This window comes from Rhamphochromis longiceps, linkage group LG8 (assembly GCF_057381845.1).
Source record: "Rhamphochromis longiceps isolate RC_006_pf linkage group LG8, R_longiceps_female_GT1.1, whole genome shotgun sequence".
NCBI classification, from domain to species: Eukaryota; Metazoa; Chordata; class Actinopteri; order Cichliformes; family Cichlidae; genus Rhamphochromis; species Rhamphochromis longiceps.
This window is the reverse complement of record NC_140564.1, coordinates 24,148,898-24,171,321: the sequence shown is the minus strand read 5'-3', so window position 1 is coordinate 24,171,321 and position 22,424 is coordinate 24,148,898. Positions and strand designations below refer to the sequence as shown.

At 38.1% G+C, this 22,424-nt stretch overlaps 2 protein-coding genes across 3 annotated transcripts in view; one reads left to right on the top strand and one right to left on the bottom strand.

Annotated features, from left to right (window-relative positions):
* Positions 1 to 14,479, top strand: part of adamts14 (ADAM metallopeptidase with thrombospondin type 1 motif, 14) — a 57,207-nt gene extending 42,728 nt beyond the window's left edge. For both annotated transcript variants that reach the window (XM_085416617.1, XM_085416616.1), the window contains exons 8-22: positions 2 to 145; positions 272 to 404; positions 641 to 754; positions 953 to 1,101; positions 3,991 to 4,163; positions 4,364 to 4,497; positions 5,303 to 5,426; positions 5,671 to 5,751; positions 7,900 to 8,063; positions 8,151 to 8,316; positions 10,004 to 10,136; positions 10,326 to 10,533; positions 10,649 to 10,778; positions 11,447 to 11,554; positions 11,662 to 14,479. In XM_085416617.1, the coding sequence (XP_085272743.1) occupies positions 2 to 145; positions 272 to 404; positions 641 to 754; positions 953 to 1,101; positions 3,991 to 4,163; positions 4,364 to 4,497; positions 5,303 to 5,426; positions 5,671 to 5,751; positions 7,900 to 8,063; positions 8,151 to 8,316; positions 10,004 to 10,136; positions 10,326 to 10,533; positions 10,649 to 10,778; positions 11,447 to 11,554; positions 11,662 to 12,224 (2,524 nt within the window). In that variant the 3' untranslated portion in view covers positions 12,225 to 14,479. The remainder of the gene's footprint in view (position 1; positions 146 to 271; positions 405 to 640; positions 755 to 952; positions 1,102 to 3,990; positions 4,164 to 4,363; positions 4,498 to 5,302; positions 5,427 to 5,670; positions 5,752 to 7,899; positions 8,064 to 8,150; positions 8,317 to 10,003; positions 10,137 to 10,325; positions 10,534 to 10,648; positions 10,779 to 11,446; positions 11,555 to 11,661) is intronic.
* Positions 14,480 to 14,890: 411 nt separating this feature from the next.
* Positions 14,891 to 17,985, bottom strand: star2 (steroidogenic acute regulatory protein 2). The gene is made up of 7 exons (XM_085416618.1): positions 17,885 to 17,985; positions 17,665 to 17,772; positions 17,452 to 17,585; positions 17,164 to 17,322; positions 16,709 to 16,893; positions 15,629 to 15,722; positions 14,891 to 15,074 (listed from the first exon to the last, which is right to left on the bottom strand). Exons 1-7 carry the CDS (start codon positions 17,946 to 17,948, stop codon positions 14,982 to 14,984), a joined length of 837 nt encoding a protein of 278 aa, XP_085272744.1. The 5' UTR covers positions 17,949 to 17,985; the 3' UTR covers positions 14,891 to 14,981.
* Positions 17,986 to 22,424: the final 4,439 nt, after the last annotated feature.

Below are 22,424 nucleotides of genomic sequence, written 5' to 3'. Positions count from 1 at the left end.
GGTTGGGTATGGAGCATGATGGCCAAGGGAATCGTTGTGCTGATGAGACCAGCATGGGTAGCATCATGGCACCACTTGTCCAAGCAGCTTTTCACCGCTATCACTGGTCACGTTGCAGCAAGCAGGAGCTCAACAGATACATCCAGTATGTTTGCTCTTTGCACAGCTGTTGTGTAAATTAATTTGTTCCTTCTCTTTTCATATGTGGTCTGCTCCTGACCTCGCATTGCATATAACATTTATGTCCTTATTATTCTTATTGCTTCCTCAGCTCCTATGACTGCTTGCTGGATGATCCCTTTGAACATAAGTGGCCCAAGCTTCCTGAGCTCCCTGGAATAAATTATTCAATGGATGAACAGTGCCGCTTTGATTTTGGTGTTGGTTATAAAATGTGCACTGCTGTAAGTAAGCTTTGTGGCCCCAATATATATATATTTATTCATTTGAATTATTTATTTATTCTACCATATAATAACCACATAATTAAAATAATTAGAATAGTCAACAATTTTTAATCAGTATTTTTTAATGCTGCAAAGGAGTAAGTTCTGTTTTTTAACAGGGAAAAACTGTGTTTGCTTATCTATGTTTCCAAAAAGAATTAGTGCTCAGATTTGCTGTTTAATTGCTCATTTAGTTTCGAACCTACGACCCCTGCAAGCAGCTGTGGTGCAGCCACCCTGACAACCAGTACTTTTGTAAAACTAAAAAAGGTCCTCCTGTGGATGGAACAGAGTGTGCACCAGGAAAGGTAGGAAATGTCTCTGAATCATCTGTAATTTTATTTTTTCTTTACAATAATTGCTAAGTGGAACTCTCTAAAAATAGGAAGCGGAAATAAAGTTTCGGAGCAATATTTTCAGAGAAGCCAAATGTCATCAGTTTGTTGACCTTTCTTTTCTTCTTCCTTTCCACCTGTCTCTCATTTTTAATGGACACTGATTTTCAGTGGTGCTTCAAGGGTCATTGCATCTGGCGAACCAGCCAGGAGCCTCAGGGCCATGATGGAAGTTGGAGTTCCTGGTCAAAGTTTGGCTCTTGCTCCAGAACATGTGGAGGTGGAATTCGCTCCCGCAGCAGACTGTGCAACAATCCTCCGTGAGTGCTACAGCAACAAGGAAGCTGAATCTATGTAGCAAAACTAAGAAAAAAACAGAAAATAAAACAGCTATACAGATAGTGAAAAAATAGTATTTGATCACACAGTATCATCAGTATCAGTATTCATCTAAAAGATGTTAATGTACTATATAAGTGTAAATGAAGAGCTTCAGGGACGTTTTTTTAATCCAGTCCTGGGTTTGTTAAGCTTGACTTAGATTTGGTTTCATTAATTTATTTATAAAACTATAAAAACCTCATACTGCGTTTATACTATTAATGAAGAGAAAGGTCAAAGTGAGGTGTTATGATGGTGTAATAGAATTAAATGTGATTTCATTGTATTTTAACAGTGTAACTTTAACAACAACAGCTGTTTACAGGAAAGAAGAAATATTATAATGTAAGTAATTTTAAGTAGTACAGAAGTTAAGTGGTGCATTTTACAGGAAAGGAGACACAAAAGATAATGAAAATGATTTTAAGGAGGATGTAAGTCATTTTAACTAGAGTAAAAAACTTACAATAATTATGATTGCATCTCTAATACTACGCGTTGTTTGTTGAAGTTAAATTTTGAAGTGTCAGCTTTCACATTCTGGCCATTACCGTTTTAGGATTTTCTTTGTTTGTTTGTTTTTAATCAGAAACAAAGAAAGGAATTACACATACTCGATGCTAATGCAGTATCAGCTTGTAAAAGACAAGGCAGCCAAACCCTAAAACAGGCTCTCATGCCCTATTTTATTGTATATTTTATTTAAATGGGATCATGACTTACAGAATGAACAAAGCTTGTACGCAACCTGTTATATTAAAAAAATCTAACTTTCGGTAAATCAAACTAGTGTTTGCTGAGACCATAGAGCATATCTAACATACAGTAGCAGTCACTGCCACCTTATTTCTTTTTGCAGCCAGAGCTCTTTGCCCCCAGCTGGTTATTAGAAATAATGTATTTACTCATTACCCAACAGAAACACTGATTTTTCCAGCTGAGGTTAGCTGACATAATCAGTGACTGCATTCCATTTAGGTTTTCATTTTACTGAGATCTCAGAATCAGAATCAAAATCATTATTGTCATTAAAGCAATGAAACTTTTAACAGTGAAATTGAGGTGCAATTTTCTCAGTGGACAGATTTGATCTGCTCTGCAATGTGTTTTAATTTTAGATAAGATTTAAGTGTGCAGATTCTTTTGTTGATGTTCTTTCATTAACTGTAATAAAGACACATTCCTAACCAACTTTAAGGCTAAAATCAGATGACCTGTTCACGCGTAATGCACTCTGTGTTGGCCTTTTGTGTAAATTACATAGGAACTAGTCTGGAATTTTAAATCTGGAGTTTGGGAGTAAATTAAATCATCCATGTAAACTCAAAAAGTTTACATGGATGATCCTTTTTCGAGAGTGCAACATGTGATTCGCATGATACAAAAGCAAAAGGTAAAAACTAAAGGAAATTGCAGATAATAACAAGACAGCTTCAACTTCAAAAAATTTACTTTCTTTTTTTCTTATACTCAACTGGTAGAAAAGTTGTCACTCAGTGCTTTAATCAGAGCTTGTCAGTAAAGCAGATTGATTTCTTGCATGAACTGCACAACAACATACCGTGACAAATAGTATGTAGGCCATAATGTAGTCTGCTGATATATGGGATTGATTAGCACAGCAGACAGTTTGATTTTCCATTGCAGGAAAGGTACTGGTGTAAATCGTGACATTATTTACAGCATGATGTTTCAGTTAGAGATTTCTGACATTGTTGTCCCCTTAGATATAGTTCTGGCTCATTGGGGCTCATTGAATGAATTGGAGGTGTTCTTACAGGTGTTCTGACATCAGTAACTCAAACCTCTGGCAAATTAAACTTTTACAATAAAAGACAATAACTGTACAAATAGCACTGAAGTGTTAATGGTTAGTTGTATGCAAACATCTGGATACCCTTGAGAAAATAATATCTTGTTAACTTAAGATGTGAAAATCTGTCTTTCATTAAAAGTCAGTGCACTATTACTTATTATGTTTAGATGAAATGAAAATAAATTAACTTTGTGGACCTGGCTGAGGATTTGTAAGTCAATCCCACTGATGTGCGACAGCCAATTGCACTGGAAACTGGAAAGTTTCCTGCAGTCCTTCCAGAAAGTCAAACAGAAAAGTGATTTTTAGCATGTTGTGTGTTCAGAACAACATGGTACAGCATCATTGGCTTCTTATTGTGTTTTTTTTGAGCAGTTCCTGAGCAATTTGTGGTGGGGTGTGCATGCTATAGCAAGCTATATGAATTATTATTATAACATTTTGTAGTTGTGTGCTGTGATATCAGCGACAGAGCATGTTATGCTAAGTATTCACCTTTTGGGTTCCTAAACGTTTGTGCCTGGAACATTTTTAATTTTTTTAAAAATGTTTTAAAGATTTCAACACGTTTCTTTTTAATGTTTCTTGGCTAAAGTGATTTTATTTGTATTGTTTGACTTGAAAAAAACAAACAAAAGCAAAGTGTCTATTCTAGGTCAAAAATTTGCATACAGCTTTGGTGTATTACAATTTCAATTACAGAATTCAAACATATTCTTTAGGCTTTTTTAAATATCCATATTCTTTTTTTAAAGCTAGGAGGATGGATCAGGTTTCAAATATTTAATAGTAATACACTTACAAATGATTTTAGCCTAAGGAGCTTGGACAGAAAAGCGTCTGGAATTCTTTAAGTTGCTTGAAGATGTTTCCTCTCATATAAGAAGCTTCTTCAGTTACAGACTAATTTTAGTCTTGTTCAATTACAGCCCAAAAAAAAATGACATTTGAATCTTTGGGAACATTATGAAGGAAGTTTGCTCAACAGCATCATGTTTTTGTCCTTGATCAGACCTGCCTACGGTGGTAGAGATTGCCCCGGGTCTGCGTTTGACTACCAGATGTGCAACACAGAGGAGTGTGCAGGCCCTTACGAGGACTTCCGTGCTCAGCAGTGCGTCCAGAGAAGCAACAAATACCATAAAAACATCAAGCACACCTGGCTGCCTTATGAGCACCCAGATGGTAAGAGCTGGCTCTCCGCTTCATTGGTGAGCTTGAAAGTTTTCTGCACAGCAGCAAGAGGACAGATGGTAGTTGCATTAGCAGCTTTTCACAGGAACATTAAGAGTCATGGAGGTGTTATCAGACTGTCAGAGCTTGCGGATGTCTTTATCACATTTGATAATCAGGGTGTGTATGAATGTGTTTTCATGTGCTTTCAGAGGCCCGTAAATGTGAGCTGAGCTGTCAGTCAAAGGAAACGGGAGAGGTGGTATCTATGAACCAGGTGATGCATGATGGGACAAGATGCAGCTACTTAGACCCATTCAGTGTTTGCGCTCGAGGAGAGTGCCTGGTAAGCGTTTGCTCAAAAACATAAACTTTGACATATTTAAGACATAATGAGATAATCAGGCACGTCTTGTGGTTTATACTACAACACACAAAAAAGTCAGTGACCTTAAGTCTTCAGACTTTGCATTTATATCATTTTGCACTGGGAAGGTCGGTCATCCAAGATACAATTAGCAGTAAGCTGTTTACATTTTAAATTAAATGGAATAGATTTTGTCTTAGGGTTTGAAATTCATAATTGGCAAATTTTTGAGAGTATTTTGCCTTTTTTAACAATAGTTTCTAAAGTACACTATCAATTTTAAAATAAAGAAATTAAAAGCTATATATAAGAGCAATTTTATTCTGTTTTCACACCTCAAAATAAATCCTATGTTTTATTAATGCACTATCTATGCATTGCTTTACACCAGAGGTCACACTGCTGTGACCTTTAGTAGATTCTATTTTAATGATGGCAATGTTGTTTAAAATTATATATAGATATTTAATTACTGAAGTGTAAGTGAATTGAATAGAATACATCACCTTTTGCCCCTTGACATGGTATTTATTTTGGCTCCATTTTCACCTTAGGCCCAGTGTGGCAGCGTTGTAGAGAAGACAGTCAGTGTTTTGGTTACTCTTTTGTTATGTCTAGACATGTTTCCAATATGCAGTATATTTTACAAGGCACCGTCCAAATCAGACATGTGCTTTGTCCTTCCGTGGCATCATTCTCCCAGCAAAACAATCTGCGTCTCTGTAAAAGTCAGTCACAGTGTTCCACTGATGTGATTGACTGGCTGTGCCTTTTCTCCTTACAGCATGTAGGCTGTGACAAGGAAGTTGGGTCTTACAAGCAAGAGGATAAATGTGGAGTTTGTGAAGGAGACAACTCTCACTGCCGCACTGTGAAGCTGACACTCACCAAGACCCCTAAAAAGAACGGTAACTATCAACTGCAGGGGCAGGACAGCCGTGAAATGGATGTTAACCCTTAGCTAAGAATGAATTTAATGACTAGTTCTTCTATATTTTAGCCACAGTCTACCTATGTACCAGCCTTTATCATCAATCAAAACCCTGTCTTATTATCTTGATTTAGAAATAATTGGCTTCTTTAAAGCCCCCCAAAAATACAACTTGTTTAAAGTGCCGGGCTAAACTGTGCTCTTTCTTTTTGCCTTGTTAGGAATGCTGAAAATGTTTGACATCCCAATAGGGGCCCGCCACATAGTCATTGAGGAGAACGAGACCTCCCCTCATATAATTGGTGAGTGCGTCCCACATTTTTGTCATGTGTGGAAACATCTGATGCTTTTGACTGAAAATAATAGGGCTGGTTTGTGAACAGAATTAGAAGTCAAGGGGTTTGTAAACCAGATTGCAACATATTTTCTTAATAAGAAAGAGATTTCAGAGTCAGCTCACAGAAAGTATCTGAGGTTTCTTTGATGGAAGTAAAATTTACAGAATAGTGATTAAGTGAATAAGGGGGGAATTATTAGGAATAATATGACCTAATAGCATCTTATAGAAACTTTATAGGGATTTTATAGGTTTTGCAGACAACTTCACGATCTATAGTGAGAGCGGTGTGCAGGTGGATGAGCCTAGAGAGGTGGAGGTATGTGCTGGACAGAAGAGGAAAGAAAGTCAGCAGAAGCAAAACAGAATACATGCATATGAAGGAGAAAGAGGCAAGAGTAACAATGAAACTGCAAGGAACAGATGTAGTGAAGGTGGATAAGTTTAAATACGTGGGTTTAAACATACAGTGCAATGGACAGTACACAAGAGAGGTGGAAAAAAGAGCGTAGGGTGGGTGGACTGGGTGGAAATGAGTGTCAGGCGTGATGTGTGAGAATAGGAGAATTTTCACTGGGAGTGACTTGGAGAGATGGGATTAGAAATAAGTGCACCAAAGGAACAGCTCAGGTTGAGTGGTTGGAGGTGAAGTTAAAGAGGCAAGGCTGAGATTGTATGGACATGTGCAGAGGAAGGGTGTGAATATATGGAGCTGTCACACAGGAGTAAAAGAGCAAAGAGCACAAAGAAGATTCATGGATGCAGTAAAAGAAGATATGCAACGTGCTGATGTGTCAGAAGAGAATGCTACGATGAGATAGAGGAAGATGATCTGGCGTAGCGACCCCTAAAAGAAGAAGGACTTTATTTTTGTTTGTGCAAGTTTAATAACACTTATGCATCAGGAACTACAAAATGTTATAATAATAATTCATATAGCTTCCTATAGCATGCACACCCCACCACAAATTGCTCAGGAACTGCTCAGAAAACACAATAAGAAGCCAATGATGCTGTACCAGCCTCAGACTCTTTGGATTCTCTGTCTAGTCAAGCATCTGCTTCCAACTTCCTGGTACCAGACACAACAGGACACCCCATAGTTCATGTGCTGGTGATCTTGTGACTCAGATATGTTTTGGTGGCACAAGTGTAATGAGAGCATAGTTAGGGAGTTGGTTTTACTGTTGTTTCCCCATTTGTAAATATCCTGCTTCTGTTTTGCCCTCTGCTTCTGTAGCCTACCACATGAAATAGCATGTTTATCCATTTTTAGGGACTATGTTTAGTGAACCTCAGGAGGAGTTTGAGATGTTTCTCTTTAAAGTTTTGGTTTTTTTTTTACATTTTTATAAACAATGTTTTGACATCGACTGCCTTAGAGATTAAAGATCTTGACTCCACATTTTTGAAAGAGCAAACTTCAAACTTTGAAGAGCAAATTTTGGAGTTTTAAAAGCCCATTTGATGTTTCGAAATGTACATTTTAAAATGAAATATGACATTAAAGAGAATGGCAGGAGACTCAGCTCTACTGACATTAATATATGTTAAGAGGAGGATCAGACACTACTTATAGATAAACTTTGGCAGGAAAAAGTGTATTTCTTATAGTGAAATATAAAGTGCAATTAGCACAGCTGACAGGTCACATCGTAGGTGCAACTCCAGTGATGTGAAAACAGCAGATGTTTTTTTTATGCCTTACTTCAAAGCGAATGACTTTCAAATTGCTTGCATGCAGTTTACAGTGTGAAGCTCTATGTGAAAAAGGAGGACACTCTGAAATGTCTTCAGTTATGGAGACAAAATAACAGAGTAATCATTTTTTTTATCCTAGTATGAGCTTTGGGGTGACTGATGAGTCAGGTTCAAACAGCTTTCAGCCAAGCCAACCATCTTCCTTTTTGGGCCACTCGTCTCTCCTCTGACAAAACAAAACACAAGTTGGAAGAACTGGTGTCAGAAAGCCACAATGGCATATTGACACATTCTCTGCTTAGAGCAAACTTTCTGTGATGGGAATGGATTAATCCCAACTTTGAATTTGTACATCCCTTCCCTTGGACTTCCCTCTGCCTCCATAAAATATCTGTTTCTTCATTACTGACAGCTGTGAAGAATCAAGTAACTGGAAACTTCATACTGAATGAAAAAAGTGAAGATGCCAAATCAAAGACCTTCATTGAAAATGGTTTACAGTGGGAGTATTCCATTGAGGGTGAGAGGGAGACATTGAAAACAACTGGCCCTCTGCATGAAGGGATCATAGTCCTGGTGAGTGTATCAAGTAAATTTTCCGAGCTTCAGCTTGTCCTTCCAAATTTCTGTTTATTCTAATAACGTTTGTTCACTTTGCTGCAGATCATTCCTCAGGAAGAAGATGCAAAAGTTAGCTTAACATATAAGTACATCATACATGAGGACCTGCTACCACTTATTACCAACAATAATGTTCTTCTCGCCGAATTGGACACATATGAGTGGGCACTAAAAAGCTGGTCTCAGTGCTCCAAACCCTGTGGGGGAGGTCAGTGAATGTTCTGAAGCTGCGGGTTTTTTGCGTAGGCTCAAACAAAAGTAAAGATAAATCTGGGCAACTACAGAAATTAATGAGTTAAAGAAATAAAACGACTCACAACAGTTCAAGGTTTTAATAGCTTACTATATACCATAATTATATAACAATAATAAACCCGTTCCACCTGAGTTTTATTTCTTATATTTTTGCATTTAATTTGCTTCTGATGTTCCAACTTAAAACACACAATTGTGAATGAATTAATTATGAATTATGAATATCTGTTTTGGGGGGGAGACATGAAAAAATAACAGAAATATAAGTCCAAGCATTTATTGTCTTTGCAGACGATTAGTTCAGTCTTTGGCCTTTTAATTTAGACCACTTTGATTGAAGTTGACTGAAGTCTTCGTTTCTTCAGCTGCTTTTCTTTCTTAGGGAACAAAGCTGGATGCATTGATTTCCTCGTGCTGTGATCTCTTTTGGTCTGCCTGACCTTTGCTTTAGATAAAGTGATCCAGTTTCTTCAAAGTGGCGTAGACTGTCATGCAGTGCTCTCTTAGAAAACTTTGCATCAAGCCTAGATTTGACTGTGAGAAAGCCCCACCTTACTTAGATTGAGACTTTAGTTTCTGAAGCTTTTACTTAGCTCTGATTTCATGTTTCCTCCCACCAAAATGTCTCTTAATAAGCAGGTTTTTAAGCTTAAAACTTGATATTTCTAAAAAGCAAACTGCTGCTAGAGGGTTTACTTTTGATGCACTGATCAAACACGCCTAAGTGTTATCTAAATGCACTGATGGGATGATATAGTTACCAACAAAGAGTCCAGAATCATTCAACTTCACATTTTTTGATTATTTTAAGCTTTGACAGCTTTTCTGTGTAGTCTCAGACTTTTGGACTCTACTATATATTTGTGTTTTTGCCTCTGTGCATCCATACAGGCAATTTTAAATCAAGCGATCAAGATGTGATTGAAGTGGAGATATTCAGCTTTAATTCAATAATAACTGTTTATTATTACCACTAGTTTTATACACAGTCCCCTATTTTCACAGGCTCTAAGCTAATTGTACAACTGACTGATAAGAAGCGTCATGGCCAGATGAAGCCTGTTTCCGTGTTCTGGATCTGGAGTTGATTCTGAGTGTTGAACTTGTTGAACTTCTTTAGCTGCTGAAACTCTTAATATGAGGTCCAAAGAGACATTGATGCAAGTAAAGGAGGTCATCATTAGATTGGAAAACTAAAATGAACCCCTCAGACAGAGAGCAAAAACTTTGGGATTGTCTAAATCGAGACTCTAGTCTTTACAAGAATGAATGCACTAGCCAACTCAGCATCACCAAAAGGCTTGAAAGACTGCAGAAAACAACAAAAATGCATGATTGCAGAATTATTTCTCTGCAGGAGAAGAACTAAGAGCACCTTAAGGAGGTATCATTGTGAAAGACTACAATCAAGAAATCAATGCAGACGGTTTACAACAAGCTGCAAACTACTGGCTACACATTTAAGAACAAGAACGTCAAATTCGATTTTTTACAAGTTGAATTTCTTTGTCCAATTACTTTTGAATCTCTGAAAATTTGGGACTCTATATAAAATTATTTTTTACAAAGTTATGGAGGTCACATGGTATATGATCTATAGTCTTGCTGGTACATTCCTTGTGTAATTTTATATCCATTAGGCATACAGTACACCAAATATGGATGCAGGAGGAAGAGTGACAGCCGTTTGGTGCATCGTAACTTTTGTGAAACCAGCAAAAAGCCCAAACCCATCCGAAAACGCTGCAACACCCAAGACTGCAGCCAGCCCACGTGAGTGACTTTAAACTACAGCACTGCAGCTCTATCAGCATGAGCACTTTTAAAATTGCTTTCATACCGTATGTCCACTCTGACATGACTTTTACCATTTTAGTGAGGATGTAAAAACTAGTGTAGAAAGGTTATTTAATTTTGGAATGAGAGGGATAGTTTTATTCAAACACAATGCTCTCTTGATAGGTGGGTGGTAGAAGAGTGGAGTCCTTGCAGTAAGACCTGTGGAAAACTCGGGTACCAAACCAGGGTGGTGCAGTGCATGCAGGCGCTTCACAATGGTACCAACAAAGTGGTCCACAGCAAACACTGCACTGATGAACGTCCAGAGATAAGGAAAGCCTGCAACCATACTGTATGTCCTGCCCAGTGGAGGACAGGGGCATGGTCTCAGGTGAGACAGGATCTTCTTCTTCTTCTTCTTCTTCTTCTTCTCAGTGTTCTCGATGAAAGCTGATGAAAATAAAACATATTTGTGTGTGTGTTTGTGTGCGTTGGGTGTGTCGCAGTGCTCAGTGACCTGTGGCGAAGGCATTCAGCAGAGGCAGGTGGTATGCAAGACCAGTGACAACACCATTGGAGAATGCGAGGGCGAGAAACCGGAAACAATCCTCATTTGCAAATTGGGACCATGTTCAGGTGAGATGCACATGCATGTACGTGCTAATAGAGGAGAGATTTGGCCACCTTGCTACTAGTCTCACATACACCATTAAAAGGACACTGCTTCTGCTTCTGACTTGTGACAAGTAAAGGCATTATGAGTCTTGCACATGTTATCATAATCCTTGCAGTAGATTTTAGAGAAGTGTAGTGTAACACAAGATTTGCCTCGTGAACTGAGCAGAAATCTTCCAAAAACAACTTTGTCTCACTAATGGTTACAAGATTGCTGCATAAGACCCTTGAGACCCACATAGGCAAACACTTTTTTTCAGGACTGAATACATTTTCTGTTAATGCTCTTTGTATTAAATATCCTGTGCACACAAAGACACTTCTTTAAGACCTTAAATATTTCTGCACCAGTGCCCTTCCTCAGCCTTTCTCATTTTGCTTCCTCTTCAAAGAGCTGAGTGCCTCCAGTTCTTTCAGTTCTTTTCTTTTTCCTTGCATTGGTAGTAAGTGGAAAACTATGTGCTTTGAAAATACACAAAGGAACACAAAGAATTCCAGTTTGCACTCCGTGTCCTGTGAACAACAAAGTTCTGTTTTCCTGTAAAAGAAACAGATTCCCAGAAGCTTTTTCTGTCATGGCTTCTTTTTAACCCCAGTTTTGTTTTGTTTTTTGCTGTTACACTCTCCAGGACATCCAGGGTCTTCTCTCGACGAACAAATAATGGAAAACTCTACAATAAAAGACGAAGCTGTCTATCTAAGAGTTCCAGAAAACCCTGTCCAAAAAATCTCTTCAAGTAAGCTACAATGCAATTTTTTTCTGAAATCAATATAAACAGAGTAGAAGTAGAAATATTCATTTCACCGCAGTTTTTAGTGATGTTCTCTGTCCTGTTATTACTAGATGAGCCATGTCTGGGGGATAAATCGATTTTCTGCCAAATGGAAGTCCTTTCCCGGTATTGTTCCATCCCTGGATATTATAAGCTTTGCTGTGAGTCTTGTGACAAGAAAGAAAGCCTCACTACCCATGTTCCTGACTTTCACACCCCAGTAGCCTTAGCTGAACCTGACATCTCAGCTCTTTCTCATCCTGCCTCTTCCAAGCCACCTCATGTCACCACAACCCAGACCCCGCCAAAAACCACTAAAGCCATCACTCGACGGCGTCTTTTCACTACCCCGGTGCCAACTACAGCTGCCACTTCTCAAACTTCACCACAGACAAATGCTGCTCCGCCCCAGCATCCCACCAGCGAATCCTTTCTCACTGCTGGAAAGAGAGATTCAGATGCTGGGCCAGTTCTACCTCCGGGGCCGCCACGGCCTACAGCAGACTCAAGTGGAGGTGCCTCTAAAGAGCACAGCCCAAACAGCACTTTAGGCCCAGCTGCTGCAAGATCAAGAAGGGACACTTTAGGATCAGAGAGGGACTCCAGTCACAGAAACTTGTCGGCTCAGAAATGAACAGTGAACAGTGTTGTGAATGTGCTGTTCGGTGAAATGGTCTCAAACATCAGCACACCCTTTGCAGTATGTGATTTACTCAAAGTTTTTCTTTTTTTTTTTATTATTATTATTATTTTTCTGTCCATGATAGTGAACTTAGACCAGCCCAGTGGTGGTTACCTCATCAAAACTTCAGAGCGATCTGGTGCACGGCGTCGCTCGGCCGTGTGTGCTTCAAATATGAAATGGGAAAAAAAAGTTTAAACAAAGGTGCTGTAAACTAAAATGACTTCAAAATGTGATGACTGCATTGCTACATTCATGTTTTTATCTGTGTACAGTTGTGCAAGCCTGTTGTTTTTTCAAGTGCATTAGAACTACTATTAAACTCGTGAACATAAGGAGGTCATAGACTATGGTTTTGGAGGTGCACGTGCCAGCTATGGGGTCTGGAGTGTGCCACCAGAATAATTATAAACCTTATACTGTATTTATAATATAGAGCTACATTTTTTAAAGACAAAAAAATCCTTATCCCTGTGTAGTGTCATTCTCTCTGCCAGATGCCATTTTATGACAGCTTTACCCACATATGAAATGCAAGAAGTAGCTACAGGACTGGCAGGTTAGCTGTTATGTTGTACATAATAGTTATTGGTCTAAACTCAAAAAGCCCTGGCAAAAAAAGTCTTATGTATTAACCTGGCGTATTCTATCAAATACCATGCTAATTCCATTTATTGATACAGTATCCATCCATATTCTTCCACTCTTCTAAGTTCGGGTTGCAGAAGAAGTAGTTTAATCACAAACCTCCCTGGCCCCCTACTCGAGCTCATTTGGAGTCCCAGATGATAACCCATCCTGATAGGGCTCCTTCTTGAAATTGACAGCTCCCTTTATCCCCATTGTTGCCACAACAGGTGTCAAACCGACTTGCAGCCACAGCTCTGTAAAGCCACCTTGGCAAAGGAGATGTGGAACAGTCTGTTCGGACTAAAGTCCCCTGCCTCCTTTGAACGTTGTCAAAGTTTGAGTGGGAAAGGAAGATGTCATATATTAGGGCCTCTAGCAGATATTCTGAGCGCACCCTCACTAAACATCTTGGAATGCCGGGCCTGTGAAGCATCCTCCCTTGCCACAGGATCCAACTCACCACTAGGTGATGATCAGTTGACACCTCAGCTACTGTTGTGACTAAGTTGCTAGCTAAAGGCCTAGTCAAACGTTGCAGGGAAATACAACTAAGCATCTACTGAACATTTTTTTTTACTTTAAAAAACTCAATTTGTGTCGGTACAGAGATTATGAGTGTCAATTTAGCTCCATTAATAACAAAAGAGCAATAGCTTGATAAATGTGCATATATAAGATATGCTAATTAGCCATGTGGTCATGTCGCTTACCCTCGATCTGTTATGAGCTGCTAATCTCGGCTCAACCAGTCTGGTAAAAACTGCATTCAGGTAATTCAGGTAAAGAGTGAATTGGAATTAAAATACATGACATGATCTAAAAGCAAATGAACTTAAATGATTAAAAACAAGTATTTAAAGATAGAAGCTAAATTCAGAGAGTCATTACACCAAATTATTATTTAACCAACTGTCAGATTGTCGGATGTTCTTACATTTCTAGCTGTTTTTCCTCCTAGCTTGATGTTTGTTTGTTTTTTAACAAATTGAATATGCTTATTAAATATACATCCAAGACAATGGTATAATCGTATTACCTTACTAACTGATCACAATCAAGCACTCTTGAATTCTACAGTTATCCTGGAGGTACCCTCCAAACCTCATGCCATCACTCCTGGCAGGGAGCTCAGTGGCTTCTCTATCCCTGGTGCTCTTTTTTGGTGTCCGACATACCGCTGATTATCCTCACTGACAGGAAAAATCATGACCGTTTGCAAGCCATCCCCACTGTAGCATGCCCGCTGTCTGTTTTTGTGGACGTCAGTCAATTAATGCTTTAAAATGCTTTTCAGAATATAACGCATTATGATATATATTTTTTTTGTAACTGATGTTTTTCAGATAATAATGTATATAGTGTAAATTTCAAGTTATGAAAAGTTGTGTTGCAATTGCAAAATACAGGCCATGCTGTCTACACACTGTGGTTGGGCGTACTGTTACACCAGTCCTGCATTGCGGTTCATAACGTCATTATTTTTTTTGTATAATTCTTGTATATACGTACCTAAATGAAAGCTTTAATGTTAATATTTATTGAATTTTTAAGTGGTATGGTGAACAAAGTAAAACACATTTGAAAGATGTTGCTTTTGCTCTTTTCTCTGCTCATATCCATTTACTGCAGTTATATTTTACTTTGATCTTTTTTACTCCCCTGAGTGGTGCGCATTCATCATGACCAAGTGTGTTTCAATCAAAAACATCCAGTTCACACATTCATTCTGCCTGATCTAACTCTTAGAAATAAATCACTGGCACTGAAACACATTCAAGCACTTTATTAACTACGTCCAGTCATATACAGGGTGTATCAAGAGACAAGTGATGCCTCTTAATCAAATCTTAATGAGGTTTGAGTGGCACAATGTGACAATAATTGCCAGTCTTCTTCTGCCAGGCTGGCACTCATCTCTGCCAGCTCTGCTGTGTAAAAATAGGACGCTGCATTTCCTATCTCCTTAAAACTGTAGCATTTCGCCGAGTAACCAGGCATTCACTGTGCCCCCCATCTTCTTCTGTGAGCAATGACAAGGTGGTACTGTGGTGTGGGTGTCACACAGACCGAGTGAATGAGTCAGCCAAGGCTGAGACGTCTGCGAAGGTGTCTGGTGAAATCCAGCTGCACCCGAGGCAAAGCCTGATTGACAATAGACTTTGGCAGCCAGCCCTGAGAATAAAGTGACATTTATTAGACGCCTGAATGGTATTTGTTGACTGTCAGTCAACAACAAAAAGAGAGAGTGAGGTGCAGGTAGGTGGTCTGCTGCTGTACAATAATTATGCATTGTTCATATGTAGATATTGTTCGCTTTTGAATAATATTAACACAGAGTCCACTTATTTTCCCAAGCTTTGAACCACATCTCATGGCCTTTTCTTGCTGTTCTTAGCTCAACCATCTCTATGAGGGAAGAGCACTCTCGATCAGCTCTAAAACACTATGAGATGCAGTTGATAAAGCAAACACTGAGATTTTGACTTGTACACAGTGCATTACATTTAATGACAGGATTTAAAAAGGAAAACCTGAGAAATGCAATAAGAAAAATCTTCTCATTTACTTCACTTTTACAGAAACAGAGGAAATGTGTACATTGTTTTTGTTCATGAGTTGTTTAACATATACAGTGTGAAATGGCCAGTTTGTATACGTGTAATGTATAATAGAACCCTGCATTATTTTGCATGTGCAGATTTACATTTATTAATTAATGAATTTACCTTTACGTCCATATTAAGAAGCCACGTGAAGCGACTTTTCGTTGAATCTTCATCCAGGGCCTGTATGATGATGCAGGTTGGTCCATGCTCAGCTCTGTACTCACGCAAAAAAATGTGTTTTAGTTTTCAAATTTCTTTTAGCCTCGCCTGTCTTTATTTTAATTATCAGTAATCATACAATGCATGTGGTTCTTTGGCCTTTTCATGCTGTTGGCCAGGGAATTCAAATTTCTTTTATAAGCTATTAAAGGTGCATAAATGCTAAAAAAGAAAAAGAAAAAAAAAAGGCATTTTTAGCCTGTTGCTAGGTGGTTTGATTGGCAATAGTATGATAAAATATGATATATATAACAACCTTCAGGGGCCTAAGATGTATCTATGTGCATAGTTTGGTTTGGAGGAGTTGGTTGCCCTCAGACAGAAATGTATTTTAATGTATTAAACTAAGATTTACCTTGCTCTTCCCACCAACTTTGACCCATCTGTTGATCATTTAAGATTACCGTACATAATAAAATATCTCAGCAATTGGAATAAAACTTGCTACAAATAGCCATGATCTCCTCCAAATGAAATTCACCTACTGGTGACTCCTACATTTTATAATTAGCAAACTTTAAATTCTGTTCACTACTTAATACATAATGATGTCAGCTCTAATGACTTTCCCAGTTAACCCAAGCTATTATTTTTGTGGAACATGTTATACCTACTAAACATCACTCTATCACTGATCACTGTAGACAAGTAATCATGCTTGTATTAATATTTAGTTTGGCATCACTGCCGCATAGCTTCCCTAAAACACATCCCAGCAGCATTTAATATATAATTGGCTATGAAAATTAACTTTAGCTCTCCTCATATTTTTTTCTCCCCTGAAATTAGCTGAGGTTGTATGGAAAAATTAAAACGTCAGAGCGCATCAAGACAATTTCCCACCCATTTGTGTTATTTTATCTCCCTTCATGGATGACTAAGATTAACTCAGACTCTTTATATAAGAAAAAGTTCAATTAAGCTGTTGAGTATCACTTTAGATATGACAATGAATGATTAGTGCCTCGTCTGCAGACGTACCTTACAAAGCCTGCCTGAGGGGGTAATGACTCCAGCTGAACTGCTGCTCCTCCAATATAAACGCTGGACCTTTGTTTGCAGGTGTGTCTGACACTCAGGAAATCCCTCTTTCCAATCACATTTCCTGCTGTCCCAGTTGAAACTTCGTGGATGACAATTGTTTGTAGACCAATACGTTTTAGAACCTACAACACACGAAACCAACAGCATTTGCTTTTCGTTTGCAAAACCTGTGTATAGATTTTTTGTAGCAGTCGGAAAATGCATTTGTTGATGTGAATATGCAGCATGACAACTATAGGTTGGTTATAAAGACTAATTTGCAGACAGGACATGTTGGAAAACTTTGAATATAGCTTAAATAGTATTTGTGTATGTTTAAACTCTGGTATTTTTATAGCTTAAAGTTTTGCAGTTGATCCAGTTTCCAAGTTGTTGAAAGGTGAGTTGCTCACTTTGATTTGCTGTATGCTTGGGTTCCACTGGTGTATTTCTTCAACTCTGACAAACAGGATGTTATAGAGCTCATCCACACTGGCGTCCAACACTGCCTCCAGCCTAAAGACTTTCCTGCCCCCTGGAATCACTTTGCTACAGATCATATCGCCATTACTCTAAAGAGGAAAAAAAACACAGGTTTGTGATCCACTGTTTACTTAAAGCAAGATTTTTTCAGAGTGCGGTGACCTTTGATGAACTTTGATGAAAGTGCTTTAATGGCATTTTTATTAATTAGATGTTACCTCAGCAACCTCCAACTTCCATCCTTCTTTCTCCTCCAAAACAGAGAGAGCCTTCCTCATTGCTTCTTGTCCATGTTGTACGTACAGCTGATCTTCTTTTGCTGGCACAGGTTTTATATCTTTTGGCTTGGCCTCTGCAAAAGACAGCTGTTTGTAATATTTTGGGAAACGCAATCTAAAACATTTAATGAAAATAACACAGTTATATTTTACCATTATGATTTAAACCAGTTTGCTGTCTCTCGTGGTTCTCGATTTGTCCCCACTGCTGCAGGTGTGTGATCTCCTGACCTATCACTGCCATGGCAGTGCGTTGAAGTCCTGCATGATTGAATGAAAAATAAAACAGCTTAGGAGACTTACTGAGAATGCATTGTTTGCATGAATAGGAATAAAAAGGAGAAAGTCCTTCTGTGGGTTGTGGAAGGTTTACCTGCTATGTTCTTTATATGTGGGTAGGAAATTCCACAGCAGAGCTTTACAACAGCAGGCAGCATGTCTGTCTTTGGCAGTGACAGCAAAGTAAAGTGTGTCTCTGATCTTTATATGGTCTGCGAAGGACACTCCAGTGAGATAAGGGCCAGAGAAGAAGATAGGACCTGTTCTGAATTCTGTCCTGAAGGCCACATTTGAGACTGTTAACTAAGACAAGGGTTTGGGTGTGATACAGAGAGGAAATTCTCTGAAAGAAAAACCCCACACAGGACAACCCAGTTATTTAATGTATCCAATACTTAATCTTAAATATGTTGAGGCAAGATTTTGGAAATTGGAAAGCAGTCCTATTTAGATTTGCAATGACAAAAGCAGTGCATGATCAAAACTGTCACATTTAGAGAACACTGGTTAAATGCATAAGCCTAAATAAGAATAAAATAAGCTTAACCTCCTAGGACCTGGCGCCCACATATGTGGACATCACATTTTGGGTTATTTAGACCAAAATACTCAATTTTGCTCTACAAGGGCCTGATATCCACTTATGAGGACATCATACTGCCACTGATCTATCGAAATTTTAAACAAATATCCTCATATGTGGCTCTTATTTTTCTTAGAAACAAAAATCAGGTTAAAAAAAATCTGGTAATTCTTTGTTTTTACATTAATCAGGTCCCAATCAGCCCAAATATCAAAGAGAAATTAAAAATGCATGCCGTGGAAGAGTTTGGGTCTTAGGAAGTTAAATGAGGCATTTTAAATAGGACTCATGGTTTATTAAACTTATTTTTCAGTCATCTTGAAATTGCATATGTGCATGATGCATTTTTAATAACCTTTCAGATAATTGGATAATAAATTGGATAATAAAAAGATTATTTAAAAAAAAAACCTCAAAATACTCAGAATGAAGTCAACTCTTAGAATCAATTCATCTTTGATGAATAATCAGCCACTCTTTTACCTGTAAGTGAATAAAGGTAGCCTTAGTGAGTTATTTTATTAAAACAAACAAAAAATCTATATAACTTAACAGTAAAAACAGTTTAACCATATATATAATATACACTGCTCTTTCTTATTGAACTCAAAACAGCCCTGACACATCGAGCCATGGACTCTACTAGACCCCTGAAGATGTGCAGTGGTATCTGGCAAAACACATACTTTAAGTCCTGTAAGTTGTGAGGTGAAGCCTCTGTGTTTCCATTTATTTGTCTAGCACATCCCACAGATGGTCAACTGAATTGAAAGTTGGAAAATTTGGAGGCCAAGTTAACACCTCAAACTTGTTTCTGTGATCCTCAAACCATTCCTGAACCGTTTTTGCTTTGTGACAGATTGCATTATCCTGCTGAAAGAGGCCACAGCCATCAGGGTATACCATTTCCACGAAAGGGTGTACATTATCTGCAACAATGCTTACACATGTCAAAGTAACATCCACACGTATGGCAGGACCCGAGGTTTCCCCTCATCATCTTGCAATCTTCTGTCTGTTGGATCAGACCATATGGGCCAGCCTTCACTCCTGGGAGGGCAAAGACTGTGAACACCCCACAAGAGCTGTAGTTTTGCAAATGCTCACTCAGTCACCTAAACATCACAGTTTGGCCTTTGTCACACTCGCTCAAATCCCTACACTTTCCCATTTTTCCTGCTTTTAACACATCGACTTTTAAGAAACTTTGAAGATATCCCACACACTAACAGGTGCCATCATGAAGAGATAACAAGATTAAATTGTCAGCAGTCATGATGTCATACTTTATTTATTGAAAAAAAGACTTCTATTATGGAGAATAAATAGTGTGCTGACAGCTTAAACTCGAGTTAACAATAAATGCTTTTCTACAAGCTGCACAAACTGATTTTGTGTTATTTCAACATCACAAAAACAAATCCCACAATAATATTTAGTAGCACAAAGATGATGAAATTTTAAATGAAAAGCCCCAGGTATCAATCTGTTTTCTATGACACATCCGGGAAATTTAAAAAATGCTTTAGTAATTTAGTAGAAATCAGGACAAGTACCAAAAAGCGATTCTCAGTGCAAGCCCTTTATAATAATTGGCAAGACCTACTATTGCAGGATACTTGAGAGGACGTAGAAATTTCAGTTCATTCAGTTGGAGCCGTGAAATGTGACCCTGAAAGACAAAGATTAGATCTCTGTTGTAAGGACGACTGTTGCACTGAATAGCAGTGGATAATGTGAAAAGATATATACTTATATATATATAAATATATGTCCATGGCTTAATAATGTTCTAATAAGCCTGATGCATATATTTTAGTGTAGAAATGCATAAACTGAACTGTAAAACATTACAACATAAAAATATAGATTTACTGGTTCTCGTGTCGCTCCAAATCTTCTTTACTATAAAACTTTATTATAAGATTAAAGATAAGATTATAAGATTTTACATAAGATAATGCACCTGAAGGCCTCTGCTGTCACTGTGGAAATTCTGCCCTATAAAGTAAGATGAAATGTAATTAGATGTCATAGAGACTGAAAAGTGAGATTGTACATGTCGTGTCAGGCACCGCTTGATTTTTTTTGTTTTTGTTCATTTACAGGTTCATTCGTTCCTGAACACATTCTCTTAGAAAAGAGAAATAAAGGCCAATTCCCTATCAGTCTGCACTATGAATACATAACAACTGACTTGTTATGTAAAATTTTGTTTTTGTTTTTTTCTGTGCAAGAGACGAAACACAAGTTAATCTCTTGAAAGAGTGTCTACTTGTTTGTATTTATATAAATGTTGGGGGGTTTTTTTGCACAGCCATATCTGGACTATGGCTCATTCACAAGAACATAATACAGTATGTTTCTAATTTTGTTGAGTTCTATCCAGTGCATGCATGTATGCATTAACAACAATGACGAATACACAAATAATAGGTTTCTTCAGTCTACCCTGCTGTTTTCTTCATTCTTCTTGTATGGCTAATAGCTTGCAACCAAGGTGCGATACCGTCACACAAACATGATTTGTGACTGAGGGTCTTCTCAGTCTCTTCCGTAGTCCATTCATTTGGCTATCCATAACGTCTTCTGAGAAAATGTGGCTTTTGCCAGTAGTTAGGTAGCATGTTTTTGTGAATTACTGAAAGAGCTCTCATTTTAACTTTAATTTATAATGTTGTACTTAGTTGTCAGTCTTTTAGAACCAGACTTAGAAAATTGTCTAATTTTGACACAACTTCTAAAAGTGGATAAAAAAAAAATAGAAATGGCATAAAATACTGTTTTGTAAGGAAAGTAATGAAGATGGAAAGAACTGCAGACCATTATTACCTGATCTGTTATGTTCACTGGTTCATCAGTCCAATTCAGTCTCTTAATAAATCAGGTTGAAGTCTTCCAAATGATCTCTTCTTATTGGGATTAAGTTGGCTCATGCAGTTAAAGTGCAAGTCCTTGGGGATAATTGGCAAGGCGTATAGCTATGGGATGCTTGAGAGGTGGTTTAAGTTTTAATGGACTAGAGAGAATGTAAAAGAAAAAAAAATCGAAGCTCACTTTGGCCAGAGCACTAAAATGTGTCCCTGAAACACAAGGATTATAGCTGCCTTGTAAGGACAAATGTCACGCTGATAAACCACAAGTGGTCCAATCAACAAAGATGATTTGAACATAATGGTATGCAAGAGGAGGTCACAAAAGTAGGGCAGCTTTTATCAACTTAATCCTCTCTCAACTTAACTAATGGTGCTGTTGATGGTTTTTGAATCCACAACTAGAACAACAATGGTGTTCATGACAGTGATGGGAGGAAAAATCTGCTCTCCAAAAAGATCTCCAACGCTTTCCGTGTCCACGAGATGGCGAGACCACTCCCTATGACATAAATTTCATCATCAGACAGTGACCCCAAAGGTTGGCGTGGAAGTTCCTGTGCCTGCCAGTTTTCTGTGACCACTAACCACCACGACTAGTCCACAAATAATTTACATTAAAATACATATTTTTAAGTGCAAAATGCAATTAACCATAACTATGCATGAGCACATGCAGTGGACTTGGCTTAAGTGATATGCAATATGAGATTATTTCATTTCATCATCATCACCATCATCGTTTATTTGTATAGCACTTTAAGAACACACCAGGCAGACCAAAGTGCTGAACAACACAGATCAAAACTACTAGCAAAATTAAAAATACAATAAAATTATTAAAAATACAATAAAATTAATAAGAAAGATGTCCGTTTCCTACAGAGTTAAAAGCAAATGCATTTGGAAAAAAGTGGGAACTTCATAATCTCATATTAGAGGGGGGCTGCATCTGTCTCTCATCTTATGATATGAGTTACACTGGTGAGGTCTCTGTGGATTCTGTGTGGATGTGTGTGAGTGAATTGCTTTCATATCTGTAAAATATTTGGCAGAAGGCCCAGTGCCTCCCTCTCTTCTCAATGCTGCCTTGCAGTGTTGCTGATAGAGCACCAGTAAACAGCTGCCTCTTATCACTCCAAGCCAACAGGTGTCCTTGTGAGAAGGATTCATGACGT